The sequence below is a fragment of the Sphaerodactylus townsendi genome, linkage group LG05 (assembly GCF_021028975.2).
Source record: "Sphaerodactylus townsendi isolate TG3544 linkage group LG05, MPM_Stown_v2.3, whole genome shotgun sequence".
In the NCBI taxonomy this organism is placed as follows: domain Eukaryota; kingdom Metazoa; phylum Chordata; class Lepidosauria; order Squamata; family Sphaerodactylidae; genus Sphaerodactylus; species Sphaerodactylus townsendi.
This window is the reverse complement of record NC_059429.1, coordinates 126,756,267-126,777,374: the sequence shown is the minus strand read 5'-3', so window position 1 is coordinate 126,777,374 and position 21,108 is coordinate 126,756,267. Positions and strand designations below refer to the sequence as shown.

Below are 21,108 nucleotides of genomic sequence, written 5' to 3'. Positions count from 1 at the left end.
CCCAGCTGAGACGGAGGCGTCAAAATGGAGACGGCCAGGGGCGCTTCGTGTTTTACCTAGGGCACAAGGATGTAAGTACACTTTATCTTCTCCTCATGAAAGGTTTCGGGGAGGCGAAGTCCAATCTCAGCGCTCGCGACCTGGTAACAAATTCAGAAATGGATTCTGCGATGCCAAACCTGCAAATGGACAAAACTGAGAATTGTCTGTATATGGGTCTTCTCCACGGTGGCTTTCATCTTGTGGATTGGTCTGCTGGGAAAAGAAATAAAGCGCAATCCTTTATCTGGGAGTAAGCTCGGTTGCTGGCAATGGCACTTGCTTCTGAGTAAACCCTCCTAGGGTCATGATTCACCCATTCGAAGAGTTGCATGGTTGCTTCAAAGCAAAGCCAACGACTACCACCAAGCTTACTCCCAAGTAACGCAGCCTCTGAGCCAACCATTTTGCTAAACTAAAACTTCAGTATTCAGGTTAAATTGCCGTGTTGACACTTTGTGATAAATAAGTGGATTTTGGGTTGCAGTTTGGACACTCGGTCTCGAAAAGGTTCACCATCACTGTCTTATTTCATTGTTTACTGATTATGTCCCTTGTTGTTGGTTGTATTGACTTAACTTGCCTGATCCTCCTTGAGTCCCGGGGAGAAAGGCAGGCGATAAGTAATGTAAATAAATAAAATAAACAAATGTTAACACTTCTCATTAGAAAGGCATTGGAATAGAAATAAGTAATGCATTTTTGATGACAAGGACTATGCTGAAAACATGAGACGGGGGACGCACTTGGCTTCTAGATTAATCCAGGTTGAAACTTGACTTTGCCAGCCTTTGTAATCTGCCCATCAGTTTGAAGCAGCTGATCTCTCAAAAGCAACTGGTTGTGGTGGGGCTTTCTGGGCTGTGTGGCCGTGGTCTGGTAGATCTTGCTCGCAACGTTTCGCCTGCATCTGGGGCTGGCATCTTCAGAGCTATAGAAATAGAAGGGTTACACACTTCCCTCTGTGATAAACGTCTGAAGATTCCAGCCCCGGATGCAGGCGAAACGTTAGGAACAAGATCCACCGGACCACGGCCACACAGCCCGGAAAACCCACCACAACCAGTTGAATGTGGCCGTGAAAGCCTTCGATGGTACATCTCGAAAGCAAGCCTGGTGATTTGCATTTGCTCTCTGCCTCTGCAGGCCACCGGTGACTATATGGGCATCATTCTGAAAGATGACAAGGTACAGTGCATCTACAAGCTGGGAGAAGAGGAGCCGACGCTTTTAACCGTCGACGAAGAAATCGGGGAGCAGTTTGCAGCAGTCAGCGTCAACAGGTACAGGAGGCGAAGGGGAGAGAGATTGGGAGGCTGACGGAACGGAAGCCTTCCAAGTCAGTGTCACTTTGAATATGGCATGAGCGAGCATTATCCTTGTTAGGATAATGTTGCCAGCAGGACAGGAAAAAAGAAATCAGAGTGTTGTGGGGTTTCCGGGCTTTATGGCCATGTTCCAGTAGCATTTTCTGCAGCCACAAATGCAGGCGAAACGTCAGGAGAAAATGCTACTGGAACACGGCCATACAGCCTGGAAACTCCACAACGCTCCAGTGATTCCGGCTGCGAAAGCCTTCGACAATACAAAGCCATAATCGCTGCAACTGTATTGATAAAAAAGATCATTGAAAGCCTTTGTCAGTAAGAACATAAGAACTAGCCTGCTGGATCAGACCAGAGTCCATCTAGTCCAGCTCTCTGCTACTCGCAGTGGCCCACCAGGTGCCTTTGGGAGCTCACATGCAGGATGTGAAAGTAACCGCCTTCTGCTGCTGCTGCTGCTCCCGAGCACCTGGTCTGCTAAGGCATTTGCAATCTGAGATCAAGGAGGATCAAGATTGGTAGCCATAGATCAACTTCTCCATAAATCTTTCCAAGCCCTTTTTAAAGCTAAAGTACAAATACTGAAAGTTCTTCCATTACATGAGTAGGCAGATCTGTTGTTTGACTTACTCCGAGCTTGGAACAACTACTGAAAGCTATCTCAACATGAGCAAGAGAGAAATAGTACCCCATGAAGGCACTAACTTTGGTACTGAGAGAATGATCAAAGCTCTTTCAAATGACTGGCTGTTTAGGGTTGGTTGTTTACTCTGCAGACATGGGTCAATTACTGCCATACAGATGAAATGTCTTCTAAGCTCATGCTATTAGGTGGTCATCAAGGACCTCTGAATTATAGAAGGACTAGCAAACCCCCCCCCCCCCTTGGCACTGTGTTATTGTTGTTTGTATGATGATTCATATTTTTGTTCTGCTTGGGTTTGGGCTGTGTCATCTTTTCCTCCTCTGCTCTTCCAGGAACGTTCCGAGCGCTTCTCATAGACTCTGTTACATTTCCAAGGCTAGTGCAATTGATAATAAATGCACAGCAATTTTTTTTTGAAAGACCGTGGAAGAACAGAGGCTCTCTGCTGGAAGAGAATACTCGGGCCAATTATTTCTATGCTAGCAATAAAGCTCGTTGTGCAAAAAAAAATACAACGGGCTCTAGAAAACTGTTGCTGGTCATTTCTGTCATTGTTCATGAAACATTCAGATTCAGCATATAGAAGTGTTTGTAGGATGTGAATTCCCCCAGAGCAAGAGACATGGACCCCCTCTTACTCACGCACCTGTGCAGTTCTGTAAAATGTAAGCTGTCACCAATACACCTTGCCTTAATTGTAAATGGCAGTGGTCCGTGGCCCCCGCCTGTCCGTGGCTCCCGCCTTGTAGAAGTGTTGGCAGGAGGCTAATTCTCTCCCAGGGCAAGAGACACGAATCCCCTCTCGCTCGCGCGCCTGCTCAACTCTTTAAAAAGTGAGTCATCGCCAATATGTCTGGCCTTTTGCATTTATATAAGATGGCAGAACAGCAGAAGTCACTCTGGATTTTGGAACTTTATGCTCCCCCTTTTAACCTTGATGAAAAGGTTGTTCAGTCGATCCTTCCTCCCCTGTGCTTGCAGGATTTTGCAGTACGGACACATGTCGGTGACAATGGAGAAGCAAACCTTGCACGAAACCAAAGGGGACAGCGTGGCCAAAGGAGAGCTTGGGCTGTTCAACTTCAGACCCCACAATGTGGTCTTGTATGTGGGTGGCTACCCCTCCAGCTTTACGGTGAGATGAGATGAGATTGGCAGGGCTCAGAGCTAGTCCAGTGTTCCACCTTTTCGCTTTCTTGAAGGCTCTCCCTTCACGAGGTAGATCTCTTCCATTGTTAGCTTCCTTGTGAATGGCGGTGTGCATGGCAGGTGTTATACCAAATCCTGAGACCTCCTATCCCCTGAGCCAACATTTTCATGGGTGCCATTGACTGTATCTGGTATCAGGGGCTCGGTCAGCATATGTATTGACGCCAGGCCAAGATTGAGGTTGGATCTGGAAAGTACACTGGGCATCAGGGCCGACGGGTGCAGAGTACCGAGAGGCGGCCCTACCATCAGTGAGCATGCACAATCAAGGTTGGATCGGAAGTTGCTGACTGATACAGCAGATTCAGCCTCAATTAGGCGACTAGAGCGAGAAACAGAGTGGCCTAGCCCTAGAATGACGGAAGCCTTGCCCTAGAACCCTGTCACAATCTCAGACCTGGGTGCTTCTTTTCTCTGTTGGCAGCCTCCTCCACCCCTGCGCTATCCTAACTACCGGGGCTGTATAGAGATGGATTCCCTCAATGAAGAAGTCATGAGCCTGTACAACTTCCAGCGCACCTTCTACTTGGACACTACAGCCGAGAGGCCCTGCACAAGGTGAGCTCAAAGATCAGGTGTGCGTCGAACAGTGGTTCATTTTTCAGTCTTTCCATGGGTGGCTCAGACCCTGGAGAAGCATGGATTGGCACTTACCAGAACATATGGTGGAGGTTGTAGCAGTGGTGGGATCCAAAAATTTTACTAACAGGTTCCCATGGTGGTGGGATTCAAACAGTGGCGTAGCGCCAATGGGGCTGGGCGTGGCACGACGGGGGCGTGGCTGGGCATTCTGGGGCGGGGCATTGCTGGGCGGGGCTGTGGCAAGGACACAGCCGCTGCGCCAGTTCTTGGGCAGGAAACGAATGCACGCAGGTGCAGGCTGCCACACACACCGGTGCACCTCCTGCTAGACTGCTTCAAGTTCTGCGTGCTACTGCTGAGGAGCGGAGGAGGGGCGTAACTAAGGCAAAAATCACGTGGCAAAATCACCAATTAGTAACCCCCTCTCGGCACACACAAATAATTAGTAACCTACTCTCGGGAACCTGTGAGAACCTGCTGGATCCCACCTGTGGGTTGTAGGCTTGGAAGAATCAGGGGTACAAGAATCCCATTCTGGAAGGCCTTCTTCCAACTCGTAAGCAGTGAATTCTAAGATCCTAAGGTCGTGCAATTTGGCTCACTTATCTTTGCCCTTTGTGATCCTCATCTGTCTCCCGTCATTCTCTCCATCTGTCGCCTTCCCGACTAGATTCCTTGGGGCTGAAGGTGTCAAGTCTTGAGACTGAAGTCAATAAGTGAATTCTGGATGCTGGATCAGAAGTCTTTATTGATAACAGCACATACCTGACTTTCAGAAAGCCAGTTCTACCAAATCACCAAAATACAGTTGCCTTTATCCGCTTGGAGTTCCCGCCATAAATCCCCCCTCCCAGTTTCCCACGGAGTGTGAGAATGATACAGCGGAAGAAAGATTTGAGAGTTGAGCATCTCAAGGCCAGCGCAGTGATAGTTCTCAGCCACCTTCCACCCCCTCCCCCTGGGAAGGCACCAGGGTCGTTCCTACTTGTCTGCAGTTGCAAGCATCAAAGGAAAACGAAAGCAAAGGAAAAGATCCATTAACATATCAGGCCTATTAGCATAACATATCCCCTCATCCAGGTGTGAGCCCCCATACCCATCCCCTGCTTCTTTGATAGCAGGAGGGAGACATCCTGACAAAAAGGCCTCTCTTCGAGGTTTATTTTATTTTTAGCCCTATGCACATGGGCATGTTGGCTGGAGTTCAAGGGGGAAAGTGGGCACAGAGGCGGCGTTCATGCTCTTTCCCCCTCCCAGTTACCAGCTACACATGTAGGCAGTGTACTGATGAGACAGCACATGGATAACCATCTCCCTCTCCATGCACGGAGGGGACGTGCGTAGAGGGCTTATGTAAAGCCTCGTGTGTGCCAAGGGTCCTGTATAAATAAATAATAAATCTACAGCCAATTCTGCTTACACGTTTTCAGTTTTCTCTGCAAAGGAATGAAGACTAGAACCTTGATTTTAATAGATGTTATAAAGAAGGCTGGAATTCACCTGTGACAGCAGATGTGAAGTGTCATTTTTTTGATTGATTGGTGTAGTGGTGGTGGATTAGTTAAGACCAGGTGGATTCTAATCTGAGGAACCGGGTTTGATTCCTCACTCCTTCAACTGAGAGGCAGAGGCTTATCTGGTGAACCAGGTATGTTTCCGCATTTCTACATTCCTGCTCTGTGACTAGCAATTCAGGGGAATTGTTAATTCCCCATCCAGTTTCGTCAGCATGGCCAATTGGCCATGCTGGTAGGGGCTGATGGGAATTGTAGTTCCTGAACATCTGGAGAGCCGCAGGTTCCCTACCCCTGGGTTAGTCACAGTTCTCTCTGAATTCTCTTAGCCCCACCTACCTCACGAGGTGTCTGTTGTGGGGAGGAGAAGGGAAAGGATCTTGAAAGCCACCTTGAGTCTCCTTACAGAAGAGAAAGGTGGGGTATAAATCCAAACTCCTCGTCGTCGTCTCCTCCTCCTCCTCCTCCTCCTCCTCCTCCTCCTTCTTCTTCTTCTTCGTGCTATTTCAAGTTTACTGTATTTGCATTAGGAATTATATTCAACCTAATCATACCTTGCCTAGTTTTTGTTAGTCATTGCCAGGAGCAGCTATTCTCAAAAAACAACTACCATTTCATGGTCACTCTCCTGATTTTTAGGTCTCTGTCTTGATAAGTTTGCAGGTGATATGGGCTGTTGTTCTAAGAACATTTTCCTGTTAGTAAGCCATACTGAAAAAGATAGGACTTGCTTCTGAGTAGATGTGATTAGGACTGTTCTCATACTATTCTTTCCCAACAGGGTGGCTAAGCACTTTCAAAACAGATTTTCAACATTTCCACAGACCGAAAAAGTGGGTTTTGCCAGATTTCTTACCTTCATCTACTTTTCCGTTCTGTTAGGTCAAAATCAGCAGGGGATCCGTGGGTGACTGACGGTTCCTATTTTGATGGCACGGGCTACGCAGAAATCGTGTTTGAGAGTCAGATTAGCTCCGTGAAGCGTTTTGAGCAAGAAATTCGACTGGTGTCCTACAATGGGATCCTTTTCTACCTGAAATACCAGGCAAGTTTTGCATTGACTTATGAAAGAGGTCTCCACAGTTAAGTCCTTTTCTTGTTATGAGTGGTAATGGAGATCGCTGGAGGGTGGCTGATACAGATACAACTTTTGGACAAAAGTTGGAACTAGAGTGGCACAGATCACAGCAAGAAGCAGCAGGGGGCGGAATGAACGAATAGAGAACCAGTGTGGCACAGTGGGCTGAGTGTTGAATTAGGAGTCTTGGAGTCTTGGTTCAAATTGTCACTTCTACCATGGAAGTTTGCTGGGTGACCCTGGGCTCATCGCAGAAGCTCATTGGGTGACCTTGGGGCAGTCACACATTCTCAGCTGAGCCTGCCTTACAGGGGTTGTCGTGAAGGTAAAATGGAGGAGGGGAGAATGATTTTGTGAGCTACTGTTAACGCGGGTTAACCAATAAAGTAAGAGAAGCTCGAAAAAGCTCAAGCCAATACAGAAAAAAATAAGTTTGAATTTTATTCAGCCAACTAAAGTGTAAATAGCATCAGAGGAGCCTAGTCAAAATGGCAGTGTGTTCTTACTTTATAGCATTATAGCAGGTTACATTCAAACAGAAAAGAATACACCCCTAAAATGCCCACATCATCAATCAGCTTGCCAGAAAGGTGGAGATTTTCCCTTTCCCCAAAAAACATTTGGGTTGTCTAAGACCCTATTGGAAGGTGTCGGGCACCTGATTCTTTGGATCTAAGATGAACGAAATTCGTTTCTTTTCTTATCTCTATTGTTTGTTGCCCTTCTTCCTAGACAAAAAGCCTAAACATTTTCATGTTTCTTTCTTCTGTCTCCTAGAAGAAGGGCAAATTCAAGGTATCTAGTCGGGAACAGTGAGACTTAAACAGTTGAGTTTGGCACATTCTGTATAACTCTGAACAAGGGCATTCTGTTGGGCTATCAAGCTTGCCTAGTAACAAGAAAAAATAGATTCTCAAGCCTGCATCTTTACTATCAGCTACATTATGGTTGCCAACTCCCCTTACAGAAAAAAGAAAGTAATGGGGGCAAGAAGAAAACCTTTGGTTTTTCACAGAGTATATATCCTTCTTATGCCTTCTGCGCCTACACTACCTGTTCCTCTCCCTAATGAGATGCTACCGTGTTTTCCCGAAAATAAGCCCCACCCCGAAAATAAGCCCTATCATGATTTTTCAGGATTTTTGGAGGAGGCTTAAAATATAAGCCCTACTCCAAAAATAAGCCCTACCGGTAGTTATGGATCAGGACGGCAGGATTCAGCAGGGGCTCCTGCCAATGAGGATGCAGCTTGCATCACACGTGACAGGGAAGCAACAGGACTGCCGAGAGCCCGCCTTAATGAATTGTGAAGATACCGTATTTCCCCTAAAATAAGCCCTACCCCGAAAATAAGCCCTAATGCATCTTTTGGTACAAAAATTAATATAAGACCCTGTCTTATTTTCAGGGAAACATGTTAAGTGCAAGTTGAGTATTTTTTTTAGTGTCCCAGCCAACTCTCCGAATTGCCAGCATTACCACTGCCTTTAACTATCGGCTTTGCAATAGAATCCGTTTTGAACAGTAGCAAATGCTTTTCTGTATCTGATATTATTCTTATACTTTATACTTCTGTATACTTTACCTCCAGAGGAATTACATACATTGTTGAGTCTGAGTTTCAGAAAGTAGCCACATTGGTTTGCAGTAGCATAACTAGATTCAAGTACAGTAATCAGTCAACCTTTATTAGGAATTATTTATTTATTTGTTTGATTGATTTCTTTGTACCGCCCAACCCCTGCAGGGCTCTGGCCGGTGTACAGATAAAACACTTAAAAGTCGTAAAAACAATTAAAACAAATAATTTAAAAATAGAGGCAACATAACTAATAAAAAATCTAATGTTGGATGGCAACCTGCAAAGCCTCTAACCCCCTGGAAGGGGACCAGACACAGTAGATAGTGGCCCGCAAAGATGGTATACTGAGGGGTAGTGTGGGCGGCAATCAGCGGCCGGCCCTCCTTGGTTAGGGTTTTATCGCCATCTGTTTTCTTTTATTGTATTATTGTGAAAGTTTTTAATGATACTGTTTGTGCCAGTATTGATTTTATCTTGACTGATTGTTGTGGTTTTATTGATGTTTGTCACCCTAAGCCCTGTGGGAAAGAAGAAGAGGAAGAAGAGTTTGGACTTATATCCCCCCTTTCTCTCCTGCAGGAGACTCAAAGGGGCTGACAATCTCCTTGCCCTTCCCCTCTCACAACAAACACCCTGTGATGTGGGTGGGGCTGAGAGAGCTCCGAGAAGCTGTGACTAGCCCAAGGTCACCCAGCTGGCGTGTGTGGGAGTGCACAGGCTAGTCTAAATTCTCCAGAGAAGCCTCCACAGCTCAGGCGGCAGAGCTAGGAATCAAACCCGGTTACTCTAGATTAGATACACGAGCTCTTAACCTCCTACGCCACTGCTATAGGGATACAAATTGAAAAATAAATAAATAAAAGCTCAGTGGAACAACTCCTTTTTACAGGCTTTGCAGAACAGTCCAAGGTCCTGCAGGGCACTGGCAGCCGGAGGAAGCGTGTTCCACCAGGCAAGGGCCAGGGCTGTAAAGGCCGATGTAAACCCGAGTAGAGGCCAGTCGCATAATTGAGGAACCGGGGACCATCAGCAAATTTGCCTCTGCAGATCGCAGAGGCCGAACCGGGTCATATGGGGAGGGCTACATTATAAAGCTGCATCCCTCAGTTATAGGTCAAGCAACAAGACAAACAATGGCAATGTTCAGTAATGCTCAGAACTTTGGAGACACGTAGGATTTCCAGGGTGTAAGTTTTAGCGAGTCAAAACCATGTGCAACGAAGGGAGCTTTTGGTTCTTAAAAGCTGGAGTTGACTTGAGGCTGAGAAGTCTTGATTCGGAATCTCCAGATGATGCTTCCTGTTCCGCCTTTCCTGCTCACATGATTTCTTCCAGCGTTAAATCATTGAAACCGGGAGGCGCGAGTGATGAATATTTAAAGGAGGCTCATTCTGTCGGCGTCCGCACGACCACTCCCCTCCTCAGCGTTCTGAAGCAGCGTATTTTCTATCCACAAGGAGAATGAAATCAGTTATTATGCAAATATAAAACTATATTTAAATGAGTAATATTCTTCAGCCATGGCACTTTGGGTTTATTATAAAATGTGTATGTAAAGGCTCATTGTTATTTATTTATTTATTTATTTCAATGTTAAGGAAAATCTAATTATCCTGTTGTTTTACCTTAGTAAGTTTCCAGACCCTGGAGGAGTGGATATATCCTTAGCAAATAGCACTAACCGGGAAGTGCCAGATATTTCCTGGCGTTGGATCTCAAATATAGTCATAGGGTATCTGTTTTACAAATTTGTCTTAGAATTGAATGGCTAAACTCTTTTAATCTGTTTTATATCTTTATAAATGAACTGTTTAGTTTCAGAAGCGGAACCTGCGGGTTCAAGAGTCAAGATGGGCTTTTCGTTTCCTTGCACTGCTGCCCATGAGCCGAAATAGCTGGTCTCATCTCTGCTCGCCCTGCAGGCAGCAGGACGGTGCACCAACTGCCCGCAGTCGGCTACCGCTGGCTCTCCTCGCCTGTCCCCATTGAGCTGGGCGGGCGCTTTTCAGCGGCCAGCTTAGGCCGAGCCGGGCTAGTCTCTATCTTCGCCCGCCTGCAGGCAGCAGTACGACGCGATCCATGCTTCAGAATGAGCCGAGTAAAAGGTAAAACCCAATATATAAGAAAAAGTTATCTTTATTTTAAATGTCAAACATTATTTTCCAAGTGCTTTTCCCATGGAAAACCGGTCCAAATGGCTCTTTGAGCGTTAAAGGTTCCCTACCCCTGGTCTAGTTGGAAAGCAAAAACCATAGATGTCGTATATGATTTTAAACTTAATAATTTAATAATGGTGGATAACCACTGTCTAATACCTAATGCCAATAAAGGTTATTGTGATTGTGTGATTGTATTTTCTAAATAGCAGCTGCTGAGGGCAGACAAGAGAGCTGCTAGCTTTTAATAACTTGCCTGTGCCTTTCCTGGAGGCATCTGGCTGTTGGAAACGAGACACTGGGCCAGATGTGCCCTTGGTCTGATCCAGCAGAACTTTCCTCTGGTTCTTACGGTGCCCTACAGAGTCGTTGGCGGAGATTCGACTAGAGTTGCTTTGTTGTCTGAATAATGACGTTGCTCTCGCCCTGAGAACAGATAAGCAGATGGCGACATTTTTGTTTGTTTGATTTTGCTCCAAGGGTTGGGGAAAAAGACCCCGCCGTGTCTTTCATGCAGCTTTGCCGTTTGTTCCCCTCTTTCTTCTCTTCCGAGGCTCAGAGCCGACGGGTTTCTTTCCACGGAAGGAATCGATGAGCTAGCGTGGGTCTTTATTTTGTTTTGTTTTTCTTCTTCAGGGCCAGATGCTGTGCTTAGCTGTCCAGGAAGGAAAGCTGGTGCTGTACTATGACTTCACTGGAGAGCTTCTGATGGCTCCCCCCTTCAAGGATCCTGACACTCTCACTGTCAGCAGCAACACCAATAAAGCGGTAATGACAGTCGAAAGGTCTAGATATAAATCTTTAAATCTTTGAAAGGAGTTCCATGGGAATGTCAACTCAATGCATGGCAGCTGTGAAAAAGGCAAACTCTATGCTGGGGATCATTAGGAAAGGAATTGATAATAAAACTGCAAGGATTATCATGCCCTTATATAAAGCCGCAGCACCGCACTTGAGTACTGTCTGTGCCCTGGTCGCCACATCTCAAAGGGTATCAAGATGATAGAAAAAGTGCAGAGAAGGGGCAACGAGGATGATTGAGGACTGGAGCAATCTTCCTATGAGGAGAGGCTGCAGCTGCTGGGACTCTCAGTTTGGAGAGGAGACGTCTGAGGGGGGATATGATTGAAGTCTATAAAATTATGCATGGGGTAGAAAATGTTGACAGAGATAAATTTTTCTCTCTTTCTCACAATACTAGAACCAGGGGGCATCCATTGAAAATGCTGAGGGGAAGAATTAGGACTAATAAAAGGAAACACTTCTTCACGCAACGTGTGATTGGTGTTTGGAAGATGCTGCCACAGGAGGTGGTGATGGCCACTAACCTGGATAGCTTTAAAAGGGGCTTGGACAGATTTATGGAGGAGAAGTCGATCTATGGCTACCAATCTTGATCCTCTTTGATCTGAGATTGCAAATGCCTAACAGTCCAGGTGCTCGGGAGCAACAGCCGCAGAAGGCCAATTCTTTCACCTCCTGCATGTGAGCTCCCAAAGGCACCTGGTGGACCACTGCGAGTAGCAGAGAGCTGGACTAGAGTGACTCTGGTCTGATCCAGCTGGCTTGTTCTTATGTTCTTATGTTTAAATATGTTTAACTATTTGAAGGGATACCATGTCGAAGAGGGAGCAAGCTTTTCTGCTGCCTCAGAGACTAGGACACAGGGTAATGGATTTAAGGTGCAGGAGGGGGAGGGGGAGGAGGAGGAGGAGGAGGAGGAGGAGGAGGAGGAGGAGGAGGAGGAGGAGAAGAAGAAGAAGTAGAAGAAGAAGAAGAAGAAGAAGAAGAAGAAGAAGAAGAGGGGCAGGAGGGGGAGGGGGAGTTCGGATTTATATCCTCCCTTTCTCTCCTGTAGGAGATTCAAAGGGGCTTACAATCTCCTTGCCCTTCCCCTTCTCACAACAAACACCCTGTGAGGTTTGTGGGGCTGAGAGAGCTCCGAGAAGCTGTGACTAGCCCAAGGTCACCCAGCTGGCATGTATGGGAGTGTACAGGCTGATCTGAATTCCCCAGATAAGCCTCCACAGCTCAGGCAACAGAGCTGGGAATCAAACCCGGTTCCTCCAGATTAGATACACGAGCTCTTAACCTCCTACGCCACTGCTGCTCCACCTAAACATCAGGAAAAACTTTCTGACAGTAAGGGCTGTTCGACAGTGGAGAGCGGTGGAGTCTCCTTCTTTGGAGGTTTTTTAAACGGGCTGGATGACCATCTGTCAGGAGTGCTTTGATTGTGTGTTCCTGCTTTGCGGGGGGCTGGACTTGATGGCCCTTGTGGTCTCTTCCAACTCTATGATTCTATGATTCTAGATGACTTCGATAGAGAATCTCTCATCCATAATGTACCAGACAGCACATATGGGGAGTTGTGTTGCTTTCATGGATGAGGAAATGTCTGGGAAAAGGAGCCCATATCAGTCTTCTGAGATGGTGTCAGGTCTCGTAACTGAAGCCAATAAGCAGGCGCCAGATACTAGATCAGAAGCCTTTATTGATAACAGCAAGAACCTGGCTTTCAGAAAGCCAGTTCTGGTGAACCGCAGGATTACTGTTGCCTTTATCCCCTCAGAGTTCCCGCCATAAATCCCCCCTCCCTTGTTCCCATGGAATGTGAGCATAATACACAGGAAAGAGAGATGTTTGGAAGTTGGTCATCTCCAGGCCAGTGCAGCAATTGTCCTCAGCCACCTGCCACCCCCTCCCACCAGGATGGCACCAAGGTTGCTTCTGGTTAGCTACAGTTACCAGCACCAAACAGAAAGCAGAGACAAAGGTCCATTAACATATTAGAAGGGGAAGACAGTTACCCCCTCCTGTGAATTCCCGCACTCCAGCTATCCCTTTGATGGCAAGGGGGATGCATCCCAGTGGCGTAGTGCCAACGGGGCCGGGTGGAGTGCGACGCCCCAGACGGCAGCAGAGGGGCGGCACTCCAGGGGAGCAGAGGGTGCTACAGCAGGGTCGCAAGAAGCCTCCCTACAGCCTCTGATGCATCCTGACAGGTGGTCAAAGGGCCTTTCAGAGGTCAGGTTGTCAGAAAGCAGTGAAGCTTTTGTACCTTCTCAAGGATCGCATTCTTGGTACATTTTTGTCCTGAGGAGTGTTGGGGGCCAGCTCATCGACGGGTATTCTGCTAGACTTGGAAGGGCTTGTCCAAAGGCAATACTGTTTGCATCCCAGTGGCCACCATTATCTTACTTCTGCTTTGAGGATAAAAAGGGTCGCCATTTTTGTGTATTGTCGAAGGCTTTCACGGCCGGTATCAACTGGCTGTTGTGGGTTTTCGAGGCTGTGTGTCCACGGCCTGGTCGTTTTTGCTCCTAATGCCCACGGTCCTCATTTCTGTTTTTTTTCCTGTCTGATTCCAGATCCATATTATCCTCTACAAACGTGCCAACAAGGATCTGATCCTGGTGCGCCTGGAACAATCCACCGTCTTCACGCTGGAGCACGAAAACACGTTACAAAATGCCACTTCCTATTACTTGGGAGGCGCACCTGTGTCCATTTTGCCCAAGAGGTAAGTCTGGTTTTTTTTCAGCCATCTTTTGGAACGGGATCAAAGCTCCTCTTTGGTGCATTTGCTCCTATTCCCAGATGCCAGACTTGCCTATTTGTTTCTCAACCTCACAGTGCGCTAAGAGGCTGATCTGTGCGTGTTCAGGGCCCCCATGTGTCCCTGAGCTGCCGTTATCTGCACCAGACAGCCCATTCGTGCCTCAGTTAACTGTAGTTCTAAGTCAGTGATGGCGAACCTATGGCACGGGTGCCAGAGGTGGCACTCAGAGCCCTTTCTGTGGGCACGCACACCAGAGTTCATCATGTGGTGGGCGGAAGATCACCCCTCCACACACACACACACAGAGTGGCCTGGGCCACTGAGCACGACATGCGCGCACCGTGGTGAGCAGGGAGGACTTGGCTGGTGGGCCTGGTGCCTGTGCTTCTGCCCGAGGGGGCGGGGGCGCAGAGGAAGCAGAGATGCTAGAGAGGCACAGAGTGGTGCATGCAGGACTTGTGGAGGCTAGAGCAGGCTAGAGCAGGCTGCCCCTGCTCGAGCGGGTGGGGCGGAGGAAGAGGGAGCCAACCAGTTTTTTCTAAACTAAAACCTCAGCATTCAGGTTAAATTGCCAGGTTGGCACTTTGCGACAAATAACTGGGGTTTGGGTTGCAATTTGGGCACTCGGTCTCAAAAAGGTTCACCTTCACTGTTCTAAGGAGCCGAACTCCTGTCCATTCAATGTATTGTCGAAGGCTTTCGTGGCCGGATTCAACTGGTTCTGGTGGGTTTTCCGGGCTGTGTGGCCGTGGTCTGGTGGACCTTGTTCCTAACGTTTTGCCTGCATCTGTGGCTGGCATCTTCAGAGGTGTATCACAGAGGGAAGTCTGGACACAGTGTGTAACGTGTGTAACCACGGCCACACGGCCCGGAAAACCTACCAGAACCAGTCATGTCCATCCCTCCACCAGTTTTCAGAACGGCGGCTGTTCTCTTTCAGCTTAAAGAAACAGTTCCCCAAAGGCGGATCCATCCGGGGCTGTATGAAAGGCTTGAAGGCGCACGGCAAATACGTGGATTTAAAGCGTATGAACACCACGGGAGTTAGTTACGGGTGTACCTCGGACCTCCTGGTAAGCAGAAACAGGCGAGCTCCAGCGTCGCGATGAGCGTGAGGATTGTTCTGGCTGGACCTGTCCAGGTTGTGCAGCCGTCTATCTTCCAAAAGTCAGCCAGCGAATGTACCGCCGAATTTTTGTTTTGTTTTCTGTGCAGCAGGTGGGCTGAGGCAGGGGAAAAGGTAGACGTACTGTATGGAGTGAGAGCATATCTTCCACGGCCCAGAACTTCTGTTAGGGCCCACTGACTGCTCTATCCACATCCTTTCTCCACTAGCCACCCACGGGCCCTTCCTCCCCACCTCTCAAGCAGTTGCGTAGGAGCAGCAGTGGCGTAGGAGGTTAAGGGCTCGTGTATCTAATCTAGAGGAACCGGGTTTGATTCCCAGCTCTGCCGCCTGAGCCGTGGAGGCTTATCTGGGGAATTCAGATTAGCCTGTGCACTCCCACACACACCAGCTGGGTGACCTTGGGCTAGTCACAACTTCTCGGAGCTCTCTCAGCCCCACCCACCTCCCAAGGTGTTTGTTGTGAGGGGGAAGGGCAAGGAGATTGTAAGCCCCCTTGAGTCTCCTGCAGGAGAGAAAGGGGGGATATAAATCCAAACTCCTCCTCCTCCTCCTCCTCCTCCTCCCCCCTCCCTCCTCCTCCTCCCCCCTCCTCCCCCCTCCCTCTTCTTCTTCTTCCTCTTCTTCTTCTTCTTCTTCTTCTTCTTCTTCTTCTTCTTCTTCTTCTTCTTCTTCTTCTTCTTCTTCTTCTTCTTCTTCTTCTTCTTCTTCTTCTTCTTCTTCTTCTTCTTCTTCTTCTTCTTCTTCTTCTTCATAGTAGGTAGTTCAGCTGTCACCTGGGTTTGTTTTTCCATGTCAGGAGAGTAATGACTGTCCCTCCAACCTGAAGAAATCTGCGAAGCGACAGCTGCTGGGCGGCAGTTACACCCCGTGCCATTCCGTCCCTGCCCCTGCCTTGCAATTCTGCCTTTTGGGGTTTCCCGTGGTATTGCAGTGACACTGTGTCAGATTCCCCGTTCAGACAATAGATCACTTGATTGGTTCAAGGCTTTTACTGAAGACATGTCAGGAACATAGAAAGAGAGTTCTGGCGAAAACCGTGCCAAGCTCTTGATAATATGAGTGTGGGATCCCCACCCCCACATGAGAAGCATCCGATTTGTATTGTCCAGCCTGGAGTCTCTTCCCAGCCGCAGAACTCCAAGCTAGAAGTGATAACACAGCACCTGCAGAAGCGAAAGCGATTCCACAGCACCATCATGACACACTGTCTCATTGCAGGTGGCTCGATCGGTGAAACTCCACGGCCATGGCTTCTTGACTCTGTCGCTGCCCAACGTGCCTTCTTTACAAGACTTCTACACGGGCTTCAGCTTCCGCACCAGCCAGAGCCACGGCTTGATGTACCACCATGCCACAGGGGTATGTCGTGGCTGTCTCTTAAGGGCTTGCCTTCTCCTGCCGCTCACCTGTGCAACCCAGTGTCAAAATGTGTGGCAAATAACTATCTGGCAGGCCCTTCAACCCACAGGAGTACTTTTAAAAGGGCTTCTTTTCCCTAGATAGATAGTTCAGCAAGGGTGAATTGGGCCTTCTCCCTTGAGCTGGAGGACACCTGGTGGGTGGTTCCCTTCGTCCCACTGGGGAGGCAGGAAGATGACAGGCAAGTTCAGGAAGCTTGATTGATGGCTCGTGTTCCTAGTAAGCCTGCAGTTTGCCTGCTTTGAGCAGGCACTCCTCTCTGCTGGGCCTCTCCTTCCTTCAGGGCTGGTAGGAAGAGTGGCGGTGGGAAATGATGCTGCTCAACGTGTCGATGTCACATTCAGGTTTTCACCTGGATGTGATGTTGACACATCACACAGTGCCGTGCCGTGCCCTGCCCCCAAAGCTCTAGTTTCTGGAGGAGGAACAATGACTAACCCCTAGCTCCTACTAGATTACAGAAGACCTTATGAAATTGCTTCTTACCCACTCCCACCATTGACACCTCTTGCTCTGATTGGTGGCTGCCGTCCAATAAAGAATGATGTTTCCCAATAACTTCTGTTTGGTATCAAATGAAGAGACCAGAGATCGACTCTGACCTGGATTCCCCAGGTTAGCCCGGTCTCATCAGAGTTCAGAAGCTATGCACGGTTAGCCCTGGTTAGTGGTTGGATGGGAGATTTTAAAAAGGTAAAACCAGTGTGGCGTAGTGGTTAAGAGCAGGTGGATTCTAATCTGGAGAACCGGGTTTGATTCCCCACTCCTCCACCTGAGTGGCTGAAACTTATCTGGTGAACCAGATGTGTTTCCGCACTCTTGCATTCCTGCTGGGTGACCTTGGGCTAGTCACAGTTCACTCTCAGCCCCACCTACCTCACAAGGTGTCTGTTGTGGGGACAGGAAGGGAAAGGAGCTTGTAGGCCACCTTGAGTCTCCTTACAGGAGAGAAAGGTGGGGTATAAATCCAAACTCTTCTTCTTCTGTTATTGGAAAGAGGGTAGCTTCAGCTGTCTAACTTGAAGCCTCATAGACGAATGGCCTCATTTTTATTTGTGGTGATCTCAGGGTCAAGCTGAGACTCTGTTTTCTTTCTCCCTGCTTAGGAAGGCACCTGCCAAGTGTCCTTGAAGAACGGCCGAGTGGCCGTGAACGTCTTGGCCACAGAACTGACCACCAAGAATGCCTACGCAGACGATATGAGCCACTACATTGCCATCTATAGTGACTCAGCAGGGTACTTACCAGAGCCATTCCTCCTCTCGCTTGGCTCCACGTGTCCCCCTCCCGCCCCCAACTCCCCTGGCTGTAAGGTTGCTTAGGTTTGCTAGCAGCCTGATTCAACCTTGGGTCTACATTCCTTCATCTGGGCGTTGTGCCCAGACCCATCTTTATCTCTTCCTGCATGCTTGCCATCACTGGCTTCTGTTCTGTGTGAATCTATCTCCTGGTGGAAATAGTGGGATGGGAAAACAGGGTTGTTTGGGTTTGGGATTTCCGTGGGAAAACGCGGGCCTGTAAAAGCGGCTGCTTGGGAGAGTCTGGTCAGATTCTGCATTGTCTGTAGACAAGTGATTGCCAACAATAAAGAGCTTTAAAAGCTACTGTTGTTCTGGACTTTGTTGATTCCCTTACACTGGCTCACATTAAGCCAAAGGGCTCCTTCAGAACAAAACGCCTTTCTGTTCCAGGGTCCGAGTTTACATTGACGACCAGCTTCAGGGGACCAAGCAAGGGGCGGATCGCCAGAGGAGGCAGAAGCCGCTGGAGGAGAGGGCTCTGTTCCATCGTATGGATGTCCCCAGCTCCATCTAAGGGCAACCTCCAAGGCCGGGAATATCTTTGTCAGGCGGTGAGTGCAGGAAGGGCTTGTGGACCTCCCATTCTTCTCCCCAGGTAGACTCGTTTGGTTTCCTCCCCTTCCCAGCTTCTCGGTTGGGCCAAATTGAGTTTGATGGGGGAGTTCCATGGTTGGATTTCCCAATATCTGATTTTTTTTGCCAGAAGAAGCCTCTACAGATTTCTATTGGGATTGGAGCTTCTAGTAGTCACCAGTGCCCTGCGGGATTTAATGCAGTTTCACATGGCCTGTAAGACTGAGTTATTGTACAAGATATATAGTTGAGGCATCAGTTGCCCTCTTCCTCCCTTTTGCCTCCTCTCCCCAGCATGGTGTAGTGGTTAAGAGCAGATGGATTCTAATCTGGAGAACTGGCACTGATTCCCCCACTCTCCTCCACCTGAGTGGCAGAGGCTTATCTGGTGAACCAGATGTGTTTCCGCACTCCTACATTCCTGCTGGGTGACTTTGGGCTAGTCATAGTTCTTCAGATTTGGCTCTCAGCCCCACCTACCTCACAAGGTGTCTGTTGTGGGGAGAGGGAGGGAAAGGAGCTTGTAGGCCACCTTGAGTCTCCCTACAGGACAGAAAGGTGGGGTATAAATCCAAACTACTACTACTACTACTACTACTACTACTACTACTACTATTATTATTGTAGATTTCACAGCTGCCAGATCTTTAGCTGGTTGTTGGCCTTCATTACAATTCGAGCCTCACCCAGAGGCCTAGGAAGTTGTAATGTATCTGCGTAGTATTTGTGCAGATCCCAGCAGGGCTGCCCTCTGAATTTGACAGATGTTAATTTTGTCAATTCGAAGATTTTTCAAGTGCTGCCCTAGTGTTTTTTGGGATAGCACCCAGCGTTCCGATTACCACTGGGACGACCTATTATTATTATTATTATTATTATTATCATCATCATCATCATCATCATCATCATCATCATCATCATTATCATCATCATCATTATCATCATCATCCCCTCCTTTTCTCCTCCACTTCCCTTTCCTCCCTCCTCTCTCCTCTTCCCCTTTAATATTTTTTTTATCCCTCTTGGGATCTTGTGCCAACTGAATAATAATGAAAGCATAATAATAGAAGGGATCTAAGAACTAAGCTGTATTTTGTGGGCCTACGTGAGTTCCCTTTCTGGTATATTTTTTAACACTGAACGATGAGTTGCTGTAATTGTAAGTGCTGATAATGTTTTATGCATTTTAAGTATTTGTAATGCTTTTGGTATGATTTTATAGAATGAATGAAACCACTCTGAGCCTTTAGGAAAGAGCGGTGAATAAATCCAATATTAATTAAATAAATAAAATAACAATTCTGGTGGGAGAGGGGAGATAATGCTAAGTATTTGTAAATACCAAACTTGGAAAAGAACATATCTGGTAGTCCATCATTAACTAATGCAAGAGTTCCGTGTTTTATGTTAGTACAAGAAAGGTATGTTCATTACTGTATGTTTAAAAACCAAGAGAACCCCTGTGATGCAGATCGTATACTTAGTTCATGCAGGGTTTGTTGGATGCTCCATCAGAGTCGTATCTGGGAAAAATGTAGCTCGATGCAAAAGCTGAGTCCCCACCCCCACCCTTCGTATGGATGGCTACCCTCCCCCACCACGACCAAACAATGTTTTTTTGCACCAGGTCTTGAAGTCAGTGTATGGACCAAGGGGGGGAAGGAAGAGGGATGGGGCGAAGTGATTTTCGCCTCTCACGGTGACTAAATGGCTGTAGCCCGGGGACGTTTGACCCCATATGTCCCCCCAGGTGGTACACCCCTGCTCTACATGACCCAAGTGCATGTCTCAAAATGTCCCTGATGTTCCCCTATGGGTGGACATCTCAGGAGGATTCAATGAGGTAGACAGGTAGTTGTTCTCTGCAGTTACTGACAGTGGCATCATATAGAGGAATAGGGAAGGTGATGGTCCCAACTGTCCTTTTCAAAGATCACCTTCAGTCTAGCACTCAGCTGTGAATTAATACAATAATAAGCAGAGTTTGGTGGTTATCCAGGTGTTACAAAGGCAAATTGCCCTTGATGCTTTGTGGCTCGCTATCCTGCTGGGACTGGCTAATGCAATGAGAAAGTCCTGTTCCCCCTCCCTAGCAGGCGCCGCTTGGCTGCGGTCCTGGCCGAACAGCTGTTGAGAGTTTCTTTTCTGTTTCTGCCGCAGGAAAGCAGACCCCCAGGTGGTTGTGGACCTTCAGCAAAGCGTGGGGAGCGTCAACGTGACCATGAACTGTCCCCAGGATCCACAGCCGCGGCAGATGAGGGCGTCAGAAAAGAAGGGCAAGTGGAAGCCCAAGGTGACGAACAGCTTCTCCTGGCTTGGTGGTCACTTTGTCCTTGGGAACAGTGGTCGCCCCTCCTCCCTCATGAGTGTTTAGCTGAGCATTTTAAGAACATAAGAACATAAGAACTAGCCTGCTGGATCAGACCAGAGTCCATCTAGTCCAGCCCCCTGCTACTCGCAGTGGCCCACCAGGTGCCTTTGGGAGCTCAAATGCCGGAAGTGAAAGCAATGGCCTTCTGCTGCTGCTGCTCCCGAGCACCTGGTCTGATAAGGCATTTGCAATCTCAGAACAAGAGTTTTAATGGAATGGCCGTGATCTGTGGGGACAGGGATTGCGGAACTCTGATTCCTTTTCCAGCCCTGGGAAGCCTTTCACCATAGCTGTTTCCCATTTCTTGCTAACAAGATTCCTACCTCTTGTTCAAGCAGTGACATTCTTTCCTCTTCTGGGCTCTACAAAGGTGCCGTAAACCCTTCCCAGCCCTTTGTTCTGATCAGCCGCAATCTGCCACCACCTCCCACTTTCTACAAACAAGAAAATGTTCTCGCCAGTCATCTGAAATGTGACTTTCTATGATCATGCTGGCCAGTGGTGGGATCCAAAAATTTTTGTAACAGGTTCCCAGGGTGGTGGGATTCAAACAGTGGCGTGAGGCAATCAATGGGGCTACGGGCACGACGGGGCGTGGCTGGGCATTCTGGGGCGCATTTCT

General features: G+C 48.0%; 1 protein-coding gene across 1 annotated transcript in view; it reads left to right on the top strand.

Moving 5' to 3' along the window:
* LAMA5 (laminin subunit alpha 5) overlaps nucleotides 1–21,108 on the top strand; it is a 280,376-nt gene that overhangs the window by 241,641 nt on the left and 17,627 nt on the right. Inside the window, 13 exon segments of the mRNA XM_048497913.1 lie at nucleotides 1–71; nucleotides 1,186–1,322; nucleotides 2,992–3,145; nucleotides 3,644–3,777; nucleotides 6,198–6,360; nucleotides 10,768–10,899; nucleotides 13,503–13,654; nucleotides 14,634–14,766; nucleotides 16,041–16,181; nucleotides 17,348–17,478; nucleotides 17,933–18,030; nucleotides 18,071–18,093; nucleotides 20,276–20,408. The exon segment at nucleotides 1–71 is cut by the window's left edge and continues 115 nt beyond it. Of these exon segments, the coding sequence (XP_048353870.1) occupies nucleotides 1–71; nucleotides 1,186–1,322; nucleotides 2,992–3,145; nucleotides 3,644–3,777; nucleotides 6,198–6,360; nucleotides 10,768–10,899; nucleotides 13,503–13,654; nucleotides 14,634–14,766; nucleotides 16,041–16,181; nucleotides 17,348–17,478; nucleotides 17,933–18,030; nucleotides 18,071–18,093; nucleotides 20,276–20,408 (1,602 nt within the window).